At 43.7% G+C, this 23,362-nt stretch overlaps 1 protein-coding gene across 4 annotated transcripts in view; it reads right to left on the bottom strand.

Annotated features, from left to right (window-relative positions):
• Positions 1–314: 314 nt before the first annotated feature.
• Positions 315–23,362, bottom strand: part of ADAMTS14 (ADAM metallopeptidase with thrombospondin type 1 motif 14) — a 308,652-nt gene continuing 285,604 nt past the window's right edge. For all 4 annotated transcript variants that reach the window (XM_068257867.1, XM_068257864.1, XM_068257865.1 and 1 more), the window contains exons 20-22: positions 17,385–17,514; positions 13,119–13,235; positions 315–1,584 (exon numbers count right to left, since the gene is read on the bottom strand). In XM_068257867.1, coding sequence (XP_068113968.1) covers positions 1,046–1,584; positions 13,119–13,235; positions 17,385–17,514 — 786 coding nt within the window. In that variant the 3' untranslated portion in view covers positions 315–1,045. The remainder of the gene's footprint in view (positions 1,585–13,118; positions 13,236–17,384; positions 17,515–23,362) is intronic.

The raw sequence follows: 23,362 nt of genomic DNA, 5'->3' as shown, positions 1-23,362 counted from the left end.
TTATACTTACAGCATAGATGTTATTTAGTGTATATAAGCGATTCCTGTGTACACATCATATATACAGTCACAATCAGTTGTGTATATCTGACCTTAAAAATACGGGGACTGCTTTATTGAAGGAGCACAAGTAACTAATTTTGATTGGTTTATTTCATTTTTGTGGACTAAGCACAGCTATTACTGTATATATACTGTATATATACATTATTTTTAATGACTATTATCTGAGAAATAGAACATTTTATCATATTTTCTATTTTAATTACAGTTACAAATTCATTAGGAGTCGGAGTCGGTGCATTTTTTCCCGACTCCGACTCCAGGCACCCAAAATTGCCCGACTCCACGACTCCGACTCCACGACTTCGACTCCGACTCCACAGCCCTGAACATAAGGCCACCAAACAGTGGAGTTAATGATCAGACTACACATTGTCCATCTGAATAAAGAAACCAAATGCATATTTTCCAGAAGAAAAACTGAAGAAAGCACCATTTTCTTGCTACTACTTGACAACATACTGGGAAGACCTTAGGTGCTTTCAAAACCTAAATATTTCACTGCAGTTCACTGCAATTGACCCAGATATCTGAGGTACACAAAACAAACAGGTACAAACAATCCCCCCCACAAATACTTAAAACGGTGGATTCTAGAAACGTGTTCGAAACTCAAGGAAGCACCATATTTGATGTTCTTCATAGCCCCCAAAAACTATTAAAAAAGTGACAGCTGAAGAACTGAGGTGATTTGCATAGAAATATTTTCCTTTTTTAAGTAATGAATCCAGTTGGTAGCACCCTTATGACGACATAAAGTGCATTCACTCTGCACTGTGAGGTAACAATACTGGGCTGTAGTAACCTAATGCCCAGAGATTTCTTCCTTAACAAAAAAAACCTTGAGTCATTTTTCAATGACTGAAAAAGTGCTACAGGCAAAAAAATGCAAAAAGCCTTTCTCTTTGCTATTTTGATTTTTTTCATTTAAAAAATAGTTTATTCCCAACAACACTGCTCAGCTGGTTTTTGGTGGTAAGATTCATGTAGCTGCGGCCACAGTTTGTCCATGAGAATCAGTGCCTTCCCTTCTTCGTCTTACTATGTCAGAAGAAGCCAGTGAACTAGCCCTGCCTTGTTTGTTGACTGAAGTTTTATTAAAAATGGAGCCAGGGCTGTCTACAGATCCACCTCTACTTTCTGCTAGTCCTTGTTTTCCCGTATCAGTAATTGAGGTGTTTCCTGGCACTTGTAAAGCAAAATGACCTGTAGTTGTACTGTTGGTAACTGTGGCTTGTGGACCAGGCTGGATATCCTTTGGACTGTTGTTCACTGAAGCTTCAGCTATGCCACTCATGACTGTTGGGACTTGGGTTACAGGCCGGATTGGGCTGGGGAGGACTGCGCCTTCGGGGGCTCGGAGTTCCAATGCTGCATGCTCTGAACTTGGAGTCAGGCTGGTGGGAGCAATCTTTTTACTGCAGGATTCACAACACAATTTGTTGTATCCAGGTATAGAGCAGTATCGTGCTAAGACTTCCATCTGGCAGAATATCGATTTGTCTCCTTGGCATGAGTCTTCTGTGAAGAAAAATATAGTTAGTTTCTATGGATGCTATATCAGACCTTTCCAGTTTTCTTCCCCTTGTCTTGTGCTGGCCATATTCCATTTGATTTTGATTGTATAATCTTTCCACTTTCATGTAGTATGAGATCTTGTCTAAACAATCTGTTTCATGCATTCTCAGTCTGTTGGTCCTTAAGGTGGCCACTAACAGTCCAATTTCTAGAAAATAATCTTTCGAGTGATCAGATAATTCTGATTGACAAAAATCCAATTGGATTTTTATAATCATTTGTAATCGATTGGGCCAATCAACAGATTATTTACAACCAACCCGATCAGAATTTCTGATTGCTCAAATGATTTTTCACTAGAAATTGGACCATTAGTGACCACCTTTACACTAAAGAAATGTGATACAATTGTACAATCAAGAGTATATGGTGAATGAATGGCCACCCGTAGAACTCTACTGATCTCTTAACAACTAAACTGGTTACATAATACAAGCTTTATGTAATTTTGAAAAAAACAAGGCCCATGTGCAATTAACTTTCTCTCTCAAGTTTTCTTCAAGGTGATACGTTTTCATCTTTAATTTAGAATATGTTTTCAGCACTTTTCAATTGAAAAAGTACCAAAAAGTAGGTAGCAAAGTACTATCAAAACTATTTTAAATATTTTCTTGTTTGCTGGCGATTTAAAACTTTTCAATAAAATGCCTTTTAAAATATCACTTAGGAGAATGCTCAGGAGAAAAAGTTAATTGCATGTGGGCCAATGGCCATTATTCAATTCACTTTGGTCCATATGCAATTACTGTTTTCACCTGCTTTTTCTCCAAGGTGATATTTTCAAATTTGTCAATAAAATACTTTGAAAACCACTAGCAAGCAAGAAAATATTCAAAATAATTTTGATAACACATTTTCACCAACCTTTTGCTACTTTTTCAGTTGCAAAGTGCTGAAAATTATTTTAAATAGAAAATGAAAAATGCTCTCCTAGGAGAAAACTCAGGTGAAAAAGTGAATTGCATTAATCCCGTTTCCTCCTAGGTGATACTTTTTTTATCTTCTGTTTAAAATCACTATCAGTAGTTGAAAAATATTGATATTTTCACACCTGATCAATAAAATTGCCTTTTAAGTCATCAGCAAGAAAGAAAATATTCAGAATAATGTTTACATTGCTATTTCACTTACTTTTTATTAATTTTTTAATTGCAGAATGCTCAAAAGTTTTAAACAGAAAATGAAAAATTATCTCCCAGTGGAAAACTTGGAGAAAACACTTGAGTATGGACCTTGGAACCTTCAGGCCAGTTTCACAGTGTGTTTTTGATGCAGTGTGATCAGATGATCGCATCATATTGCCAAAACAAGCCTTCCCAGATGCCTTCCCAGATACCTGCGCTAATGCACGGCAATAATGGAATTCAGATATGCTAAATCCCCCTAAAAGGGGCTCTCTAGCGATCACTGCCTGTGGCAGAAATACAAATTACCTGGAAATGTATTGAAAACATACGCTTCTGTGCATGCGCACCGCAATGCAAATGCCAAACATTTTAAAATCTCTGCGTCGCCATAGACTTATATGATTTCCAGGTCGCCTGCATGTCAAATGGTAACGCGCTGATGCGATACTTCTGGCGCATGACATCCAATGTGATAGGCCCCATACACTTTTATTGCCCTAGTGTCACCCTGAAGTAAAAAAGGCAACGCAACAAAGCTAAAACATGTGAAAGGGGCCTCATTGCTTTAGAAGCCATACACATGTAGAAGAAGTTAGGAGTTATATGCAGCTATTCCTACCCTGTAATATGGCATAGTGTCAATTCTAGGGAAGGGCGAATGCATACCCTGGATTCCACGGAACCCATCATCTTTAAAGGAAGCCAGCCATGAGATAATATAAAAGTTTTATATATACCTGGGGCTTCCTCCAGCCCCATCCGCATGGATCGCTCCCACGTCGCCGTCCTCAGCCTTCTCCAGCTCCGGTACCGAGTCCCGTAACTTCAACCAGTCGCGGCCAGTCTGCACAAGACAAGTGTGCTCTCTATGTATCTCTCTGGCAGCCGCTGGTACAGTACACAACACACCTTAACCACTTCCCGACCGCCTAACGCACAGAGGCGGCCGGGAAGTGGAGCCCTGAAGGACCGGCTCACCCACAGAGGCGGCGGTCCTTCTAAGGGCATGGGCGGAGCGATCGCATCATCCGTGACGCGATCCTCCGCCGGCGCCTGTCACCGCTCGCCCGCCGCAACATCCTGCCGGCTATTCGGAAGCGCCGGCGGGATGTTAACCCCGCGATCGCCACATACAAAGTGTATAATACACTTTGTAATGTTTACAAAGTGTATTATACAGGCTGCCTCCTGCCCTGGTGGTCCCAGTGTCCGAGGGACCACCAGGGCAGGCTGCAGCCACCCTAGTCTGCACCCAAGCACACTGATTTCTCCCCCCCTGCCCCAGATCGCCCACAGCACCCCTCAGACCCCCCCCTGCCCACCCCCCAGACCCCTGTTTGCACCCAATCACCCCCCTAATCACCCATCAATCACTCCGTCACTATCTGTCAACGCTATTTTTTTTTTTATCTCCCCCCCTGCCCACTGCCCCCTCCTGATCACCCCCCCACCCCTCAGATTCTCCCCAGACCCCCCCCCCCTGTGTACTGTATGCATCTATCCCCCCTGATCACCTGTCAATCACCCATCAATCACCCCCTGTCACTGCCACCCATCAATCAGCCCCTAACCTGCCCCTTGCGGGCAATCTGATCACCCACCCACACCAATAGATCGCCCGCAGATCCGACATCAGATCACCACCCAAACGCAGTGTTTACATCTATTCTCTCCTCTAAACACCCACTAATTACCCATCAATCACCCCCTATCACCACCTGTCACTGTTACCCATCAGATCAGACCCTAATCTGCCCCTTGCGGGCACCCAATCACCCGCCTACACGCTCAGATTGCCCTCAGACCCCCCCCTTATCAATTCGCCAGGGCATTATTTACATCTGTCCTTCCCTGTAATAACCCACTGATCACCTGTCAATCACCCATCAATCACCCCCTGTCACTGCCACCCATCAATCACCCCCTGTCACTGCCACCCATCAATCAGCCCCTAACCTGCCCCACACGGGCAATTTGATCACCCACCCACACCAATAGATCGCCTGCAGATCCGACATCAGATCACCACCCAAGCGCAGTGTTTACATCTATTCTCTCCTCTAAACACCCACTAATTACCCATCAATCACCCATCAATCACCCCCTATCACCACCTGTCACTGTTACCCATCAGATCAGACCCTAATCTGCCCCTTGCGGGCACCCAATCACCCGCCTACACGCTCAGATTGCCCTCAGACCCCCCCTTATCAATTCGCCAGTGCATTAGTTACATCTGTTCTTCCCTGTAATAACCCACTGATCACCTGTCAATCACCTGTCACTGCCACCCATCAATCACCCCCTGTCACTGCCACCCATCAATCACCCCCTGGCACTGCCACCCATCAATCACCCCCTGTCACTGCCACTCATCAATCAGCCCCTAACCTGCCCCTTGCGGGCAATCTGATCACCCACCCACACCAATAGTTCGCCCGCAGATCCGACGTCAGATCACCTCCCAAGGGCAGTGTTTATATCTGTTCTCTACCCTAAACACCCACTAATTACCCATCAATCACCCCCTGTCACTGCTACCTATCAGATTAGACCCCTATCTGCCCCTAGGGCACTCAATCACCCGCCCACACCCTCAGAATGCCCTCAGGCCCCAGCCCTGATCACCTCGCCAGTGCATTGCTTGCATCTATTCCCCCCTCTAATCACACCTTGAGACACCCATCAATCACCTCCTGTCACCCCCTAGCACACCTACCCATCAGATCAGGCCCTAATTTGCCCCGTGTGGGCTCCTGATCACTCGGCCAAACCCTCAGATCCCCCTCAGACCCCCTTCCGATCACCTCCCCAGTGCATTGATTGCATCTATTTTCCCCTCTAACCACCCCTGAGACACCCATCAATCACCTCCTGTCACCCCCCTAGCACTCCTATCCATCAGATCAGGCCCAATACAACCTGTCATCTAAAAGGCCACCCTGCATATGACCGGTTTCACAAAATTCGCCCCCTCATAGACCACCTGTCATCAAAATTTGCAGATGCTTATACCCCTGAACAGTCATTTTGAGACATTTGGTTTCCAGACTACTCACGGTTTTGGGCCCGTAAAATGCCAGGGCGGTATAGGAACCCCAGAAACGGACCCCATTTTAGAAAAAAGACACCCCAATGTATTCTGTTAGGTGTATGCCGAGTTCATAGAAGATTTTATTTTTTGTCAAAAGTTAGCGGAAATTGATTTTTGTTTTTTTTTCACAAAGTGTCATTTTTCACTAACTTGTGACAAAAAATAAAATCTTCTATGAACTCGCCATACAGCTAACGGAATACCTTGGGGTGTCTTCTTTCTAAAATGGGGTCACTTGTGGGGTTCCTATACTGCCCTGGCATTTTACGGGCCCAAAACTGTGAGTAGTCTGGAAACCAAATTTCTCAAAATGACTGTTCAGGGGTATAAGCATCTGCAAATTTTGATGACAGGTGGTCTATGAGGGGGCAAATTTTGTGGAACCGGTCATAAGCAGGGTGGCCTCTTAGATGACAGGATGTATTGGGCCTGATCTGATGGATAGGAGTGCTAGGGGGGTGACAGGAGGTGATTGATGGGTGTCTCAGGGGGGCGGTTAGAGGGGAAAATAGATGCAATCAATGCACTGGGGCGGTGATCGGAAGGGGGTCTGAGGGGGATCTGAGGGTTTGGCCGAGTGATCAGGAGCCCACACGGGGCAAATTAGGGCCTGATCTGATGGGTAGGTGTGCCGTGAGGAGTAGTCTAGAAAACAAATGCCTCAAAATGACCTGTGATTAGGACGTTGGGCCCCTTAGCGCACCTAGGCTGCAAAAAAGTGTCACACATGTGGTATCGCCGTACTCAGGAGAAGTAGTATAATGTGTTTTGGGGTGTATTTTTACACATACCCATGCTGGGTGGGAGAAATCTCTCTGTAAATGGACAATTGTGTGTAAAAAAAATCAAACAATTGTCATTTACAGAGGTATTTCTCCCACCCAGCATGGGTATGTGTAAAAATACACCCCAAAACACATTATACTACATCTCCCGAGTACGGCGATACCACATGATTGGCACTTTTTTGCAGCCTAACTGCGCTAAGGGGCCCAAAGTCCAATGAGTACCTTTAGGATTTCACAGGTCATTTTTGTTTCAAGACTACTCCTCACGGTTTAGGGCCCCTAAAATGCCAGGGCAGTATAGGAACCCCACAAATGACCCCATTCTAGAAAGAAGACACCCAAACGTATTCCGTTAGGAGTATGGTGAGTTCATAGAAGATTTTATTTTTTGTCACAAGTTAGCGGAAAATGACACTTTGTGAAAAAAAACAATTAAAATCAATTTCCGCTAACTTGTGACAAAAAAATAAAAACTTCTATGAACTCACCATACTCCTAACGGAATACCTTGGGGTGTCTTCTTTCTAAAATGGGGTCATTAGTGGGGTTCCTATACTGCCCTGGCATTTTAGGGGCCCTAAACCGTGAGGAGTAGTCTTGAAACAAAAATGACCTGTGAAATCCTAAAGGTACTCATTGGACTTTGGGCCCTTTAGCGCAGTTAGGGTGCAAATAAGTGCCACACATGTGGTATCGCCGTACTCGGGAGAAGTAGTACAATGTGTTTTAGGGTGTATTTTTACACATACCCATGCTGGGTGGGAGAAATACCGCTGTAAATGGACAATTGTGTGTAAAAAAATCAAAAGATTGTCATTTACAGAGGTGTTTCTCCCACCCAGCATGGGTATGTGTAAAAATACACCCCAAAACACATTGTACTACTTCTCCCGAGTACGGCGATACCACATGTGTGGCACTTTTTTGCACCCTAACTGCGCTAAAGGGCCCAAAGTCCAATGAGTACCTTTAGGATTTCACAGGTCATTTTGAGAAATTTCGTTTCAAGACTACTCCTCACGGTTTAGGGCCCCTAAAATGCCAGGGCAGTATAGGAACCCCACAAATGACCCCATTTTAGAAAGAAGACACCCCAAGGTATTCCGTTAGTAGTATGGCGAGTTCATAGAAGATTTTATTTTTTGTCACAAGTTAGCGGAAATTGATTTTAATTGTGTTTTTTCACAAAGTGTCATTTTCCGCTAACTTGTGACAAAAAATAAAATCTTCTATGAACTCATGAACTTCTATGAACTGGGTGGGAGAAATATCTCTGTAAATGACAATTTGTTAATTTTTTTTACACACAATTGTCCATTTACAGAGATCTTTCTCCCACTCAGCATGGGTATGTGTAAAAATACACCCCAAAACACATTATACTACTTCTCCTGAGTACGGCGATACCACATGTGTGGCACTTTTTTGCACCCTAACTGCGCTAAAGGGCCCAAAGTCCAATGAGTACCTTTAGGATTTCACAGGTCATTTTGAGAAATTTCGTTTCAAGACTACTCCTCACGGTTTAGGGCCCCTTAAATGCCAGGGCAGTATAGGAACCCCACAAATGACCCCATTTTAGAAAGAAGACACCCCAAGGTATTCCGTTAGTTAGCGGAAAATGACACTTTGTGAAAAAACACAATTAAAATCAATTTCCGCTAACTTGTGACAAAAAATAAAATCTTCTATGAACTCGCCATACTACTAACGGAATACCTTGGGGTGTCTTCTTTCTAAAATGGGGTCATTTGTGGGGTTCCTATACTGCCCTGGCATTTTAGGGGCCCTAAACCGTGAGGAGTAGTCTTGAAACGAAATTTCTCAAAATGACCTGTGAAATCCTAAAGGTACTCATTGGACATTGGAAAATAAAATCTTCTATGAACTCACCATACTCCTAACGGAATACCTTGGGGTGTCTTCTTTCTAAAATGGGGTCATTTGTGGGGTTCCTATACTGCCCTGGCATTTTAGGGGCCCTAAACCGTGAGGAGTAGTCTTGAAACGAAATTTCTCAAAATGACCTGTGAAATCCTAAAGGTACTCATTGGACTTTGGGCCCTTTAGCGCAGTTAGGGTGCAAAAAAGTGCCACACATGTGGTATCGCCGTACTCAGGAGAAGTAGTATAATGTGTTTTGGGGTGTATTTTTACACATACCCATGCTGAGTGGGAGAAAGATCTCTGTAAATGGACAATTGTGTGTAAAAAAAATTAACAAATTGTCATTTACAGAGATATTTCTCCCACCCAGCATGGGTATGTGTAAAAATACACCCCAAAACACATTATACTACTTCTCCTGAGTATGGCAATACCACATGTGTGGCACTTTTTTGCAGCCTAACTGCGCTAAGGGGTTCAAAGTCCAATGAGCACCTTTAGGCTTTACATGGGTGCTTACAATTTAGCACCCCCCAAAATGTCAGGACAGTAAACACACCCCACAAATGACCCCATTTTGGAAAGTAGACCCTTCAAGGTATTCAGAGAGGGGCATGGTGAGTCCGTGGCAGATTTCATTTTTTTTTTGTCGCAAGTTAGAAGAAATGGAAACTTTTTTTTTTTTGGTTACAAAGTGTCATTTTCCGCTTACTTGTGACAAAAAATAATATCTTCTATGAACTCACTATGCCTCTCAGTGAATACTTTGGGATGTCTTCTTTCCAAAATGGGGTCATTTGGGGGGTATTTATACTATCCTGGAATTCTAGCCCCTCATGAAACATGACAGGGGGTCAGAAAAGTCATAGATGCTTGAAAATGGGAAAATTCACTTTTTGCACCATAGTTTGTAAACGCTATAACTTTTACCCAAACCAATAAATGAATGGGGTTTTTTTTTTATCAAAAACATGTTTGTCCACATTTTTCGCGCTGCATGTATACAGAAATTTTACTTTATTTGAAAACTGTCAGCACAGAAAGTTAAAAAAAATCATTTTTTTGCCAAAATTCATGTCTTTTTTGATGAATATAATAAAAAGTAAAAATCGCAGGAGCAATCAAATAGCACCAAAAGAAAGCGTTATTAGTGACAAGAAAAGGAGCCAAAATTCATTTAGGTGGTAGGTTGTATGAGCGAGCAATAAACCGTGAAAGCTGCAGTGGTCTGAATGGAAAAAAAGTGGCCGGTCCTTAAAGAGACTCTGTAACAAAAATTGCATCCTGTTTTTTATCCTCCTACAAGTTCCAAAAGCTATTCTAATGTGTTCTGGCTAACTGCAGCACTTTCTACTAACACAGTCTCTGTAATAAATCAATGTATCTTTCCCCTGTCAGACTTGTCGGCCTGTGTCTGGAAGGCTGCCAAGTTCTTCAGTGTTGTGGTTCTGCTATGCACTCCCCTTTATGCACACTGCCTGTGTGTTATTTAGGATTAGAGCAGCTTCTCTCTTCTCTCTCTTATCTTTTACAAGCTGGATAAATCGTCCTCTGAGCTGGCTGGGCTTTCACATACTGAGGAATTACAAACAAGGGCAAAGCTGTTTGCAGGAAGAAAAGAGCAGCCTGAAACTTCAGTGCATGGGGGAAAGAAACACACAAATGATCTCTTGAGATTCAAAAGGAATGCTGTATACAGCCTGCTTGTGTATGGATGTATTTTCTATGTGTGGACATACTGTACATCAACCTACTTCCTGTTTTGGTGGCCATTTTGTTTGTTTACAAACAAACTTTTTAAAGCTGTTTTTAACCACTTTTAATGCGGCGGGGAGCAGCGAAATTGTGACAGAGGGTAATAGGAGATGTCCCCTAACGCACTGGTATGTTTACTTTTGAGCGATTTTAACAATACAGATTCTCTTTAAGGGGTAGAAAGCCCTAGGTCCTCAAGTGGTTAAAGAGACTCTGTAACAAATTTTTCATCCTTATTTCTTCTATCCTATAAGTTCCTATACCTGTTCTAATGTGCTCTGTCTAACTGCCTTTCCTATTTACACAGTGGCTGTATTATCTCTGTTATATGATCTAATTTTCTCTCCTCTGTCAGGCTGAGGCAGTCAGGCTGGAATGTGCTGTGCTGCTTGTGATTGGCTAGAAGCTATACACACCCTCTCCAGGCCCCCTGCACACTCTGTATGACTCACACACTCAGCTCTTCTCAGCGTATCACTTGCTATGTCTTTTGTTTGTAAACACATTTGATAAAAATGGCAATTACAAGCCAGGATTGCAGCAGGGAGAGGCAGAAACAGCACAGAGGGGCCCAGGAGAACATAATGAATAGAATGGTATGCTTTTTATTGTAAGAATTTTAGAGTACAGATTCTCTTTAACACCTCCCCGGTGCCTAACCCTTAAGACACCCTCTGCCACCTAACCGTATCCGTCAATATTTTTGGTATTGCCATTGGCAGCAATGTTAATAGCTGTGATTGGATGCTATCAGCAGTAAATTGGGTGCTAGAGGCTGCCGGAAAAAAAATTGGGCAGCCCCCGCAATGCATCTGCTATTTGAAGTCGCAGTTTGCATAGCTGCCAACCCCAACACCCTTTTTACCTGTTTCAGCAGAGAGCAAAGTTAATGCATTCAGCATATCGTACATGTGGGCCAGGTAATCATTGGCCATGAGCTAATCCTACTATTTTCCAAGGGCACAAACTCCACAAGACAAGACTAGCATTTTGTGGCCTGCAAAATGGTTTCTGGACATGATTTGTTTCTGCAAATTGGGTCTATTTAGCTTGTTGTGTTAGTGGGGAATGCAGATATGCACAAAACCTTGGAAACTGTCCATATGCTATAGTGTTATAGATTTCATGTAGTTAAACATGTTACCACTGTGTGGCAGTATTACAACAGTGACAACCCACATTTGAACAGTATAGCACAGTGAATGATTTAACACAATTAATAGAATTACTTAATTGGATAAATAAATGCAATACATACACATTAAAACGTAACATGTTTAAATAGAATATTTAGAATAAATAATAACTATTAAGCTTAATCAGTACTGGAAGTAACAAAGTATTTTTTTTTTTATTCATTATGTAGAAGAAACAGTTTCCACAGCAATTCACATCAATTATTAGGGCTTGAAAGACTAAATTGAAACCGAGAGCCCAATCTAACGTAGTATTTTGATAAAACTGAAAGTGTTAGTATGAATTAAATGTACTCACAAGTACGGGTCACCAACCACTGATTAAGCAGGTGGGGAGAATTGTAACCTGACTCTCTGGCTTTTTGATTAATCATCTTGGTGTTCTCCATGCTTGATTGCCTGATGAAGCGGGATGTTGGCCCATGAAACGCGTTGCACATTTGGAGATTTGTTTTAACATATGTCACTGTTCTATTTATAACAACTCATTTGGCCTGGTCATTTATATACCTGAGGGAGGTCCACCCACTTCCTTCCTTTTAGACGGCTTTTAATCGTTTTTATCCTTGATTTGCACCTCTGTTATCCTCGTGTTTACCACATCAATTATTAGGTTGTGCTTCTCAAGGATAATCACGTGTGTTTCTCCATATGAAACATTTTGCATAATTTTATGCGCATTTTTGTGCAAATTTTCACAATTATTTAATGTGACATTAGTTACATGGGAAACAAATGTGTGGTGCGAAAATCTTCAGCAAGACTTACTGTCTCTCAAAGGGGCCCATTCTGTCCCTAACACTATCTGGGGTCAGTTTTGGGGGAAGACGCCATGCAATACACTATGTAAAAAGCTGGAACTGTTCCCCACACTTAAGATTGGTCACACACAGTGACGGGTGGTTCAGCCAATGGGCTGTCGTGGTGCATGGCATGAACAGCTTGTGAATCCCTTGCTCAGAGTGTCACTGTTTTGTCTGCTGCATCAGACATGTCATACACAGCATTGCTATTATGGCGTGTCGGCCTTCTGTCCACTGTCTTTTCTTTGAACGGAAACATTTTTACTTTAGATGCAAATCCAAGCCTTATGCAGCACCTATTTAGTACCCTGAAAGGAGGAAGGTGTTTGAGGGAAGTTCTTGCAGGTATTTGTGAGTACTGTGTATGCCAGGGGAGCGTTTCACTCTATTATTGATTTTATCTTTTTTTACCTGGCAGTATATTTTTGGCATTTATTTATTTTTTTTGTATTTACTGAAGGCTGTAGAGCAGGATCATCCACCAGGCAACCTAGGCAGGTGCTTGAGGGTTAGTAGGAATCAAGGGGCCCACCTGTCACCTTTTTTGATCTCCCTCCACTTCAGCTTGCCAAAAGGAACACAAAAGGGGGCCCAAATCAACTAAATTGCCTAGGGCCCCATTATATCTTAATCCATCTCTGGAAGGCTGTGTTTTATTACATTGATACCGTATTGTGATCCGCCCATTCTTAAGTTTGTGAAGTCAACCAGAAAATATATGGACAAACATTTGTTGCATTCAAATCAAATGTAATTTACCAGTGCTATGTTCATGTGGGTTGTATTCTTCAGACCAGACTGACAAGTAGGTGACTTGTTATACTTACTGGATGATATTTTGTTCACAGGATTTTTAAGAGAATTTTGCGGGGCAGCTACCACAGGCGTCTTTGGCGTACTTAGGTCGCTTGTTTCCGCTTGCTGTATAAGCCCTGGTGATTTTCCTAAAAGGTAGGAATATATCTTTCAGAACAGACTGAACAGAAGTATTTTCATCAAACACAATACATATCTGTGTAACACACCTCCTGCACTTCAGCTGCAACTATACCAAAGTCCTTAGACCAGAGGGGGCCAATGGGCGGCACAGGGGACATGGGTGCCAGCTTTCGCTGACATGCAACAGACTCAGTGGCGGATCTAGAGGGGTGCAGGCATGGCTAGTGCCATGGGCGCCAGTGCACCATGGGCGCCATGTCTGCCCCCATGTTCCCCACCACCTCTGCATCGTGTGCCCGATTTCCGATGCTCGATTCTTCCGGTCTCCCCCGCCTCCGCCCGCCGGCTCTCTGTCCCTGCTTTTAACGTTTACATTAGCGGCAAGAGAAGAGACACGGAGTACGCACACCATCCACCCGTGCGTGAAATGCGGAAGTGACGTCATCAGTCACTTCCTGCAATTGAAGCGCATCGGGTCGGAAGTGTGCGCCCTCTATGTCTCGGGTCTTGCCGCTAATCTAAACTCTATCAGCAGGGACAGAGAGCCGGTGTTCCGACGTGATAACCTACACGTCGAATTTGCCTACATCCACTGTCAAACGTATACCAGGAGGATTAGGGTTAGGGTTGGGGGAGGGGAAGGAATAGTAAAAGTCTATGGGATGTAGGTTAGTTCGACGTGTAGGATAAAGTGTTGGAGCACCGGCGAGCAGAGGCGGGGGAGACCGGAGGAATCACCATAGCAACACAGCCACAGGGGGCCCAACTGTGATTTGGAGGTCTGCGGCAGAGGGCCCCCTGGAGATCCGCGGCGGGTCCCCCCAATGTGCAGATCATCTGCAGAAATGATGGAAGCCTTCAGCTGGAGCCGAGTCAGTCAGAATCTCCAGCGTGCATGCAGGCCGCCCCCCTTCCTCACCCAGCATGCACGGAAGCTCTCCAGTCTCCAAGCTTGTGATTTGGCAGCCTCAGTGAAGACAGAGCTGCGGCTGTTAGATCTGCCTGCTCAGGTCAGTGTCCCAGCAGGAGAGCAGAGAAAGAAAAGCAGTAGCAGCCCGGACAGCTTATCGGTGAATGTGCAGGGGTCATCTGGGGAAGTGTGTGTGTGTATATATGTGTGTGTGTATATGTGTGTGTGTGTGTGTATGTGTGTGTGTGTGTGTGTATATATATATGTGTGTGTGTGTGTGTGTGTGTGTGTGTGTGTGTGTGTGTGTCTGGGAGACGCATTCTTTTGTAAAAGTGCAGTGTCTAGAGTCTGGGGTACACTGCATCATCACTGTTTTTAATAAAAAAAAAAGGAAAACTGTTAAAAGTGATCTGTGCCAAATATTTGATTAGTATATGGTTCAGGGTCCCCTGATCTTTATTTACCTTACAAGAAGTGATGGCCCAAAGTGGAGGTGTGTAACTAGTGAATATTTAATTGGGAGGCAGTGACTACTTGATTATCTGGAGGCATGTGACTAGGGGGGGGGGCGCAATCTCAGTGTTTGCCGCGGGCGCTATATTGCCTAGATACGCCTCTGAACAGACTGCAATGTTAACTACTGATTTAGGACCTAAGGCTCTGGTCCCTTTAAGGACAGGGCCTTTTTTATTTTTTCACTTCCTGATCGCTGTGATTGGTTCACACTGATCAGGCAGTCAGGAGCGAACGAAAAAGTCTTCTGACCGATGCATGGAACTCTGCTGTCTTTATACAGAGTAGATCTGTGTCGGCGGGGACATGCTATTGCATCCTGTGCTTGGGAGCCAGCAATGTTAAAACTACGACGCATCAGGCTTAGGCAGCCACAAGTGTGGTGTAGTTTTAACTACCTGTTAAAGTACAGAGATCTGGGGTTGTGGTGGTGATTTAAGCACCTGATAATATTGTATCAGTCATCAGCAGCCAATTGACTAGTACTTCAGATATCGCTTTCAGGCAATACATGGCAATAGGCTACTAATTGCTAGTAGTGTGACTGTGATAAGTAATTGGCTACTACAATGGTAGCCAGAGGTTTGGTATTGGGCTTTGGGGGGGAGGGGGGGGGTTATTGTTAGAATAGGGGACTGAGTAAGTCTAGAGTAAAATATTTTATTACCTATATTTTAACTATCAACATAAAGCGGTGGCCAGTTCAATAGATACCCTTGCATTACGTGCTACCTATCAGGGGCCTTCCTCAACATCTATGTTAGCTCTTCATTTGTGCTATAATGTGGATCACAACTGAATAACGGTACCAATTGACAAACTATTCCCCTCCCCTGCTTAAAGGAAACAGAAAGAGTATAACTCACCTGGGGCTTCTACCAGCAGCCACCCTGTGCCCGGCCCATCACGGAATGGTCCTCCCGCCCCCCGCAGTGACTTAGTTTCAATTTCGGCGAATGAGCCAGTCGATGACCAGTGTGCCTGCGTGGCCCTGACCGCGCATGCCTCTTGACTTGCTAGGAGCGTCTGAGGTAGCCCAGGGCTCGCTACATGATAGCCGCTGAGCGGCGGCATCCCCCCACCCACTCCGATCGCCTCCGGCGATCAGAGTAAGCAGGAAATCACGTTCAGAACTGGATTTCCTGCAGGGCTTCCCCGGTCGCCATGGCGACGGGGCGGGATGATGTCACCAACGTCATGGACGTCGGGACATCAGAGGGAATCCCGATCCACCCCTCAGCGCTGCCTGGCACTGATTGGCGCAGGAGTCTGGGGGGGACGGCTCGGCGCAGCAGGTAGCGGTGAATCGGCGGGTAGCGGCGGCGATCGCGTACCACACGCAGCTAGCAAAGTGCTAGCTGTGTGTAGTAAAAAAATGTATGCAAATTGGCCCAGCGGGGTCTGAGAAATCTTCCTGCGCAGGTAACCCCGAGCTGAGCTCGGGATAACCGGCAAAGAGGTTAACTATCATTGAACTACCTCAGCCCGACCATAGGGGCTGGAAAACCATGATCGCTTGCACTCCCGTGATGAACAAAACACAGTGGCCACTACACACCCCTATACAATGACTGCCACCAAGAGAATTAACAGTTATGTCCTGGAGTTGTCAACTAGTAAAAAAAAATGCTTTGCTCACCTGATGTTATCACTAGAGTTCCTTGTGGTTGTTTGCGGTGCATTAAACGTGACATTTCATTTGTCAGTGTGAGCCAGGCCTAACCCTTACACTACCCTATCGCCGTGTTTGCACGCCGGACATTTGAAAGTGCAAATTTAGGAATGTACTGTGATTTCTGCCCTTTAGTGACGACTCTGCGTAAACTATGTAATTTTTGGTGGGACTTTTGCCATGGATCCCCCGTCGGCATGCCACCGTCCAGGTCTTAGGGCCCTTTAAACAACTTTTCCATCACTTTTGTGGCCAGAAACGCCTGCCAATTGCAATCTATGGCAGTTCGCCTGGTTCTCCTGTTCGCAAACTTTAGCTGAAAATTGGCATTCGCAAACCGAAAATTTGATGTTCGCTACACTTACTATATGTTGCTAAAATCAGAAGACAGCAACGCAAACTCAGCCATCCAGGTTATAAAAAAAAATTATAATGTAAAAAAATGATTCATGTGAAATGCATGAAACATTCCACGCAATATGCATTATAAAAACACAATTCTAAGCTTGGGGTTTAACTGTTATGACTGGTAGCCACGATCATTATGTTTACTTACATGGAAGTGTTTAAAGCACCTCCCCTCATTTGCTTTAACCGCTCTACATGGAATCATTAAATGTTACTACTCCCAGAATTCATTCCATGAAGACTGTAAGGAATTATGTCTGATTGTAACAGTTTGTGTTCCAGTCTAGTTATTTCTTTATTTACTCTAAAGAATATCAATATTTAAATATAAAAAAAATCAGAGTGTGCAAATGGAGGGTTGAAAAAAGAGATCTATGTAACAATAACAAAATATTGGCCCCCACATAGCAGTACAGCTTTTTTTTCAGCATACCCCACCCCCTTTATTTCCCCAAATCCTCCAACTATATTAGATCATTGTTTCGTACACATATCTACCATGTGTATATTGAACTTGTTGGCCGTCCAAAGCTGTTTCAAATCTCTTGGTGGTAACAGTCCAGTTTCAGGACATCCCAATCAGCGTCAGGTACACCCCTGCAAATGAGTTCAGCAAAAGCAAAGAGTTAAGGATTCATGCTATTGTAATACCTGGGCAAGACGCCATCTTGCAGACCTGGATAGTTTCAGGCTTGTCACCATCACATTGCCCAACAACATTATCGCTTGCCTTGCATACCACTTGGCGCTGTTGAATGCCCTCCCCGCAGCTCGATGAGCACTGTGAAAGTCAATGAGAGGGCATCAATCAAGAGTGGGCTACACAAGCTTTAGCAAATAGAGAGATTTCCGTGCATGAGTGTAGGATGTGAGCATCATCCAAGTTGCTGGTTTCTTACAAACAGATAACAGATGCGCCACAACCTCCCTTGAGTCTCATAAATAAACATGAATAGAATGGATATAAATCAGAAAAGTATGTTTGTGTAGCAGAAGCAGAATGCACATGCACTGCACACTGTGTTAGGCAGTAACTTTATAACTATATATGTATTCTTCCCCTCTTACATGTTACAGGATAGCTTTAGTATGACAGAACATCACAATTCTCATGCTGAAGCTCATAAAATGGTTTAAAGGGAACCTGAACCAAATGAAATTAATTAAAATAAACACATGATGTACCAGCAAATTAATATTGCATACTTACCTCCCCAGCAGTTCCTTTCAGAATATCACCATTTTCTTCTAACAGAGATCCCTTCCAGTTCTGACAATATTTTGTCAGGAATTAAATATATCAGTTGCAGTCAGTTATAGATCAGTTGCTGTCAGATATACTGTATATCAGTTGCCTTCAGTTATATATTAGTTGCAGTCAGTTATAGCTGAAAGGACAATTGATGTGGAAGGTAATGTCCATGTTTCCATATGGCTCAAGTAGGCAGTTACAGTTTAACAGTGTGCTGTTATAGGGTCATCACCATTTTTAAAATGGAGGATGGAGAATTCCATCGATCACAGTGGACAAGTAGGACACGAGAGAGGAAAAAGAGATTGAGGAGTAAACTACAAATGAGGTCAGTATGACCTGTGTATGTTTTTTTTAAGTTTAATTTTCAGTTCAGGTTTGCTTTAAGAAAAGCAATGTACAATGCTGAGCTGTTCTGATTAAATTGTGTTTAATATATGTAAATTTTGAATCAAAATCTTCTTTATGATTTCTTGTTTTACAATATTGTAAACTGCATTAGGAAGGATTATGTAATAAAGCAGAATGATGAATGTGTTCCTTAAAGAGACTCTGAAGCGAGAATAAATCTCGCTTCAGAGCTCATAGTTAGCAGGGGCACGTGTGTCCCTGCTAAACCGCCGCAATAGCGCCACTAAACGGGGGTCCCTTGACCCCCAAACCCCCCACTGCGACATTTGGTCGCAGGCTTGGTCGCTCCTGGAGGCAGGGCTAACGGCTGCAGCCCTGCCTCCATTCGCGTCTGTCAGCGGCGCATCGCCGCCTCTCCCCCGCCCCTCTCAGTGAAGGAAGACTGAGAGGGGCGGGGGAGAGGCGGAGATACGTGCTGACAGACGAGCGTGGGGCAGGGCTGCGGCGGTTAGCCCTGCCCCAACCAGGAAGCGCTCCCCCGCATTACGGAGGGGGATTTGGGGGTGAAGGGACCCCCGTTAAGCCGCGCTATAGCGGCGTTTTAGCTGGGGCACACATGCCCCTGCTAACTCTGAGGTCTGAAGCGAGATTTATTCTCGCTTCAGTCTCTCTTTAAAGGGAAACTGAGATGAGAGGGGTATGGAGGCTACCATATTAATTTCCCTTTTAAACTAAACAATGCACGTTGCCTGGCTGTCTTCCTGATCCTGTGCCTCTAATACCTTTAGTCATAGATCCTGAACAAGCATGCACATTGGGTGATCTGACTCAAATCTGACTGTATTAGCCATGTTTGTTTCAGGTGTGTGATTCAGACACAACTGATACCATAAAGGTCAGAAGGACGCCAGGCAACTGGTATTGTTTAAAAAGGAATACCTATACAGGGCCGGTGCCACCATAGAGGCAAAGGAGGCAATTGCCCCAGGGCCCCAGAGCCTGTAGGAGCCCCCAATGGCTACAAGAGGAAAAACATTTTTTAAAAAGACCTTATAGTTTTTGAGAAAATTGATTTTAAAGTTTCAAAGGAAAAAAAATACACATTTAAAAACCGCCGACTTTAACGGTTAATAGCAAATCCACCTTAAATGCTAGAAACCCTATATTTGCAGGATATGTTAAGGAGATCATTGGAACTAAGAGGAAAAAAACAATTTTTCAAAAAGACCTTATAGTTTTTGAGAAAATCGATTTTAAAGTTTCAAAGGAAAAAGTATACTTTTAAATGCGGTAAATGTCACTTTTAGTAGCAAACCTAACGGTAGTGTAATTTTACATGTATCAAAAGAAAGAGCAATGAATTTCCTGACGGGGTTTCTAGGGGGTCCATACGCAGTACCTTAGAGTATTGCAAATAACAGAACTTCAGATTTCACCGGTCATGCGAGAAATAGAGAGGCAGGCATTGTGTCTTCCTTCTAAATAAAGCTATTCTCCCAGCTGTAATGTTAATTATATGAGTGCAATACTTTCTCAAAAAGTCACATGGAACAAGTATCCTTTTTCAGAGGAGCTCACAATCTAATCCCTACCATAGTCATAAGTTAACATTTCTACCACTAGCTAAATACATACTATCAATAACTGTAATTCATAGAAATTGGGAGCTGATCCCTAGTGTGGCAGCTTTGTGCATGATGCGCTCGTGCAAATGTGTCCCTTGGCTACAGCCAAGCAATGTATACTGTTGCTATGGGGAGAGCAGGAGGGCCAACTGCACGATAAAGCCACACTTTACAGGAGGAGAAGGAAGGGCATCAATTTGCTTGGCCCTTGCTGTTATATTCCAAAATCCGGCATTCCAAACCTTTAATTGAGCTCAGGGTACACTGTATACAAACTGGATAATAAGTCGTGACCATACCAAAAATACACATTGGCCGAGTTCCATATAAGGTGTGTACTAGGCTATAGTCTTTGGACGATTTTTGGGGAAGTCGACTAACTTAATGGTGTTTTTGGGATGGGCCAGAAACCGAAGTGGCCAGCGGGAACCCACACAAGCATGGGAAAACAAAGTCCATGTAGATAAAGTCAATCATACCCTGGCTGAGATTTGAACTTGCTAGCGTTGCAATGCAAGAGTGCTATACATTACAGAACCATGCTCCCCTTTCCCCATCTGGGAAAAAAAATCACAGTTGTGAATTTGCCATCACTATGGATCTTTATACTCCAGGCAATGACTGCCGTAATCGCTATTTGCCAACCAGTAGTTGGCAATGCTGCATTCTAAATATAAATTTTATTTTAATTTTATTTTAATTTTCATCCTAAGTTAAAAAACAAAAAACAATTGCTTTTGTGGCTGCCGAGCTGGTGGGATTGCCCGATAGTCTACATATTATAGACTTGAGTGCCGACTGTAATTGCTAATGTCACTCATAGTCCCTTTAATAAAAGATCCAAAAAATGTTCTGCTGGGCTATAAGCCTGATTTCACAAAACACGCCACCCAAAAACGAATTCACCACATTGGGCTTATTTCACAAAACTGCTCATAAATGACTTATTTATTACCTAACTGATAAAAATAACCTTTCAGCCCATTTACAAGCAAAATAATCACTCAAAGTAAGTTGTTCCTGATTAACTTCATTTCAATATTACTTTTCATACCTTAATTACATTATATTTTTGCTCTTTGGGAGCTTAAAAAAGTAACACAGATAAGGGGAAAACAGGTGAAAAAGCTTTGTGAATCATGCCCAATGTCTCTTCTGTTAAGGTGTACATTGCTTCTCAGTAGAAACAACAAGAACTACATAATAATGCCGTACTTAGTCAAAATGACGAAAAACTTGTGTATGAGCTCATTAATGCCAAAGTTATGGATACGATGCACCACTTAAAAAAAGGTGTGGGGCCCTGGATAGACTAGAAGGAGGTGTTTCTTTGTGCGATGTTAAAATATCCATCTCTCTTAGAAATGATGAACTACCTCTAGCCAATAACACATGATTGCCTTGAGACCCTCTTTGCAAAATATACCGTATTTATGAGCAATGTTTTATCTTACATACACCCTGTATGGCTGTTCCTTACATGTGGTTACCCATCACAGTTTTGATGTAATGTTGGCTATAACACCCATGTCCTGGACTTATGTTTCTTTTCAACTTTACGTCCAATTTCTTCATTGTCAATGTTTTTTTTTAATCAATAAAGTATGTTTTGAACACTAAAAAACAAAAAACATGCATTGTACTGCACACCCCTCTATTGTGACTACTGGTGTTGATAGAGTCAGAGCTGCTTCATGTAAAGCTGATCAGGGATGCTCAGCAGACCTCGAATATTCGAGTAGCTCGAATATTCGAGCTCTTTTTCAGCTATTCGATCTCGGTATTCGAGCTCGAATAGCTGCAGCTATTCGAATGGGCTATTCGAGTGAACTCCTTGCTTGACTTGTACAGAGAGAGATCTGCTCCTTTGTGCTTTGGCTTAGCAAGTGCTCTATTGTGGTCAATCACCTAGCGTTTTTGCTCACATACACCTGCTATATACACCTATATTGTTGTTAGCTAGATAGAGATTGTATTTTAGTTAGTAGCTTGTGTGTTACATAGAGACAGCTGCTGCTGCAGGCAAGCTTACACAGCTTTAGGCCTCAGGGCCTTGCCTGTGTGGGCAGCTGTCCTCCTGTCCTCTGTTAGTTTATTTCTCATCTATACCAGTGTTTCTGCTGTGTATTTTACCCTGTCTTGTCCTTTACTACTCAGTGATTATTGTATTTTGTAGTTATACTACTGTACTAGGGACACTCACTGTTACTGTTCATAGCTCCTGCGTGTGTGTGTGCATGCACTGTCTGTAGTGTACACAGTATTCCCTTCTACTGAACCATCGATTACTACTGAATCTGATTATTGTATTTTCTAGTTGTACTTACTGTACTAGGGACACTCAGTCACTGTTCATAGGCTAGCTCCTGCGTGTGTGTGTGTGCGTGCACTGTCTGTAGTGTACACACACTCTATTTCCTTCTACTGAATCTGATTACTACTGATTATTGTATTTTCTAGTTAGTGTACTAGGGGACACACCCACTGTTCACTGTTCACACTTACTGATTACTGATTATTGTATTTTGTATTTGTACTGTACTAGTAATCACTTAGCGATCTAATCACTTAGTGATTAGTGTCACCTCACCCACCAACCCACTCCATTAAAGTACCCCACTTTTTCACCCGCCCTTTTAAAAAACGTTTTTGTTTACGCCCAAAACATCTAAGATGTCTGGAAGTGGCAGCCAGCGCGGTTTGGGCAAGGGGAAGGGCAGCAAGGTAATCAGGAGGAGAGGGAGCAGCATTGTGGCAAGCCGCGCCACCATGCACAGTTCCGCAGCAGCAGCAGCTGCGTCAGTGGCTAACATTCCGCCTATAGCCACTGGCCGTGGAAGCCTTGGGCGCCCAGCAGGAGCATCTGCAACTCACGCTGCAGAGACACAGCAGCAGCAGCGTGTAGTACCTGCTCCTATTTTCCTCCAGCCGGGTCGGAAACGTCCCATTGAGGAAAAGGATGCAGCCACTGTGGTGCAACTGATGACGGAGGATGAGCAGCCCGCCATCAGCTCTGCATCCGAGGCCTCCACCCTCACCACCACCACCACCCCCTGTTCGCAGCAGCCGCCCAGCAGGGCCTGGGGAGGAGGCCAGTTCACCGTCAGTTGGCGACCTGTCATTCAGCAGTCTTTTGACCCCAGGCATCATGAGTCAATTGTCTGCTGTTGTTGGCGATTTTGAGGAGGAGATGCTGATGGGCACTTTGGGGGAGGAGGGATTGGACAGCAAGACTGTGGCGACAGTCAAGCAGCCCATCCATGCATCAGGAGAGGAGTTTGGGGGGGTCATCATCCCAGCAGGACATGTTTCAGGAGGGGGAGGATGATGATGATGATGATGATGACAGGGTGATGGACAAAGACTGGGTGCCACCACCAGCACCTGGGGATGTCATCATC

Source organism: Hyperolius riggenbachi, chromosome 10, assembly GCF_040937935.1.
Source record: "Hyperolius riggenbachi isolate aHypRig1 chromosome 10, aHypRig1.pri, whole genome shotgun sequence".
NCBI classification, from domain to species: domain Eukaryota; kingdom Metazoa; phylum Chordata; class Amphibia; order Anura; family Hyperoliidae; genus Hyperolius; species Hyperolius riggenbachi.
Note: the sequence above shows the minus strand (reverse complement) of the source record. Positions and strands in the feature narration are given on the sequence as shown.